Raw genomic sequence first — 2,766 nt, forward strand, 5'->3', positions numbered from 1 at the left:
AGTCTGGTAGTATCTGTGAACAAGAGAAACAGAATGAACGTTTTGAGTCTGGTCAGACTCTTCTTTAGAACAGTGGATTGAATGGGTGGATGGAGTCAGTGGTAGGGGAGAATGTGCATGGCATTTCATAATTCCTTCTTTCCTCACATTACATTGATCAAATGCAGCTCCACTGTGATGTCATCAAATTTAGCTGCAAATTGGTCAGTCTGTTGGACTCTATTCAACAAACACAGCACGTACATTAAAACTGGCTTGATGGCATTTTTGATGTTTCCATACGCTGCACGGCCCAGCAACTCTCGGAGGCAACCTTCAGCTACAGCAGCAGGACTCTCCTTCTCCTTCTCAGTTGCTTGCAGTGGTGATGGCGAACGACTAAAAAGATTTATTAAAGAGAATTAGAACTTTTCAAGAGATGCCAAATTCAGCAGCTAAAAACTAGAGATAGCAAGAAGAGATACAAAAATGAGTGAAGAATGTAGGAGGGCATCCCAGGCAGAACTAAAAATGAGCTGGTGAAGCTACACCACAGGACTACTAGCATGCCAAACAGTATGGTAGTAAGTGTTAGAGCTAAGCGATTGCACAAACAATGAATCAAATCTAAGCTCTGCAGTCCACCTACATCCAGGTTTGAATGGTGATGGACATTTAAACAATTGACAGGAAGTGAAGTTCAGGTTGTGAGTTTGTTCGCTGAGCTGGTAGGTTTGTTCTCAAACATTTCATCACCATGCTAGGTACCATAATCAGTGAGCCTCTGCTAAAGCCTCTGTTCCCCACCACTTCCTATTTATGTGTCTTGGTCTGTTACGGCGGGTGATATTATTTCCAATTTGCAGCAAGCTCCGTTGGACAACAAATAAAAAGAACTGGAAACGATATCACCCACCGTAACAGACCAAGACACATAAATAGGAAGTGGGCCAGAACATCAGTGCTTTCACAGAGGCTCACTGATGAGGGTACCTAGCATGGTGATGAAATGTCTGAGAACAAACCTACCAGCTCAGTGAACAAACTCACAACCTGAACCTCAACCCGAGTTACATATCTTCTCAAAAACCGCAGGAAGTGGAGTCTCTACAAATATTTAAATGGGACAGTTATTAAACAGATCTAGTAACTCAATAATGGGCATCCATCAACAGCAGCAGAATTGTATTCCAGCATAATCTGAAACGTCATGGCCCAGCATATCCCCCAGTCAACCATTACAATCAGGCCAGGGGATCAATCCTGGTTCAATAGAGAGTGCAGGAGGGCACGCCAGGACCAGTACCAGGCGTACCTGAAAATGAGGTGTCATATTGGTGAAGCTACCAAACAGAACTAATTCTATGCCAAACGGCATAAGCAGCAAGTGACAGACAGAGATAAGCAATTCCACAATGAACAGATCAAATCTAAGCTCTGCAGTCCTGCCACATCCAAACATGAATGGTGGTGGACAATTAAACAACTCACTGGAGGATGAGGCTCCACAAATATCCCCATCCTCAATGATGGAGAATCCAACACATCAGTGCAAAAGATAAGGAAATAGCTGAAGAACTTAATAAATACTTTGTGTCAGTCTTCACAGTGGAAGACATGAGTAATATCCCAATAATTAAGGAGCATCAAGGAGGAGAGTTGAGTATGGTAGCCATTACAAAAGAGAAAGTGCGAGAAGAGCTATAAGGTCTAAAAATTGATAAATCTCCTGGCCCCGATGTTCTGAGGGAGGTGGCTGAAAGAAATAGCGGAGGCATTTGTTGTAATCTTTCAAAAACCACTGGAGTCAGGGGAAGTCCCAGATGATTGGAAAATTACTGTTGTAACCCCCTTGTTCAAGAAAGGATCAAGACAAAAGATGAAAAATTATAGGCCAATTAGCCTAACCTTGGTTGGAGGTATAATTCTGGAATCCATCGGAAAGGATGAGATTTCTAAATTCTTGGAAGTGCAGGATTGGATTAGAACAAGTCAGCATGGATTTAGTGAGGGGAGGTCGTGCCTGGCAGACCTGTTAGAATTCTTTGAAGAGGCAACAAGTAGGTTAGACTAGGGAAACCCAGTGGATGTTATCTACCTCAACTTGGAAAAGGCCTTTGATAAGGTGCCTCATGGGAGGTTGCTGAGTCAGGTGAGGGCCTATGGTGCTCGAGGTGAGCTATTGGCATGGATTGAGGATTGGCTGTCTGACAGAAGGCAGAGAGTTGGGATAAAAGGTTCTTTATTAGAATGGCAGCTAGTGACAAGTGGTGCCTCGCAGGGTTCGGTGTTGGGGCTGCAGCTGTTCACTTTATGAATTAATTATCTGGATGAAGGGACTTCAGCAAGTCATTTGATAAGGTTCCCCATGGTAGGCTCATTCAGAAGGTCAGGAGGAATGGGATACAGGGGAACTTAACTGTCTGGATACAGAATTGGCTGGCCAACAGAAAACAGCGAGTGGTAGTAGAAGGAAAATATTCTGCCTGGAAGTCAGTGGTGAGTGGTGTTTCACAGGGCTCTATCCTTGGGCCTCTACTGTTTGTAATTTTTATTAATAACTTGGATGAGGGGATTGAAGGATGGGTCAGCAAGTTTGCAGATGACACAAAGGTTGGAGGTGTCGTTGACAGTATAGAGGGCTGTTGTAGGCTGCAGCGGGACATTGACAGGATGCAGAGATGGGCTGAGAGGTGGCAGATGGAGTTCAACCTGGATAAATGCGAGGTGATGCATTTTGGAAGGTCGAATTTGAAAGCTGAGTACAGGATTAAAGACAGGATTCTT

The 2,766-nt window shown here is 43.9% G+C and overlaps 1 protein-coding gene across 1 annotated transcript in view; it reads right to left on the reverse strand.

Moving 5' to 3' along the window:
- The window catches only part of LOC122553146 (protein EFR3 homolog B-like), a 205,593-nt gene that overhangs the window by 164,534 nt on the left and 38,293 nt on the right, over nucleotides 1-2,766 (reverse strand). Inside the window, exon 7 of the mRNA XM_043696735.1 lies at nucleotides 244-378. Within this exon, the coding sequence (XP_043552670.1) occupies nucleotides 244-378 (135 nt within the window). The remainder of the gene's footprint in view (nucleotides 1-243; nucleotides 379-2,766) is intronic.

Source organism: Chiloscyllium plagiosum, chromosome 9, assembly GCF_004010195.1.
Source record: "Chiloscyllium plagiosum isolate BGI_BamShark_2017 chromosome 9, ASM401019v2, whole genome shotgun sequence".
NCBI classification, from domain to species: domain Eukaryota; kingdom Metazoa; phylum Chordata; class Chondrichthyes; order Orectolobiformes; family Hemiscylliidae; genus Chiloscyllium; species Chiloscyllium plagiosum.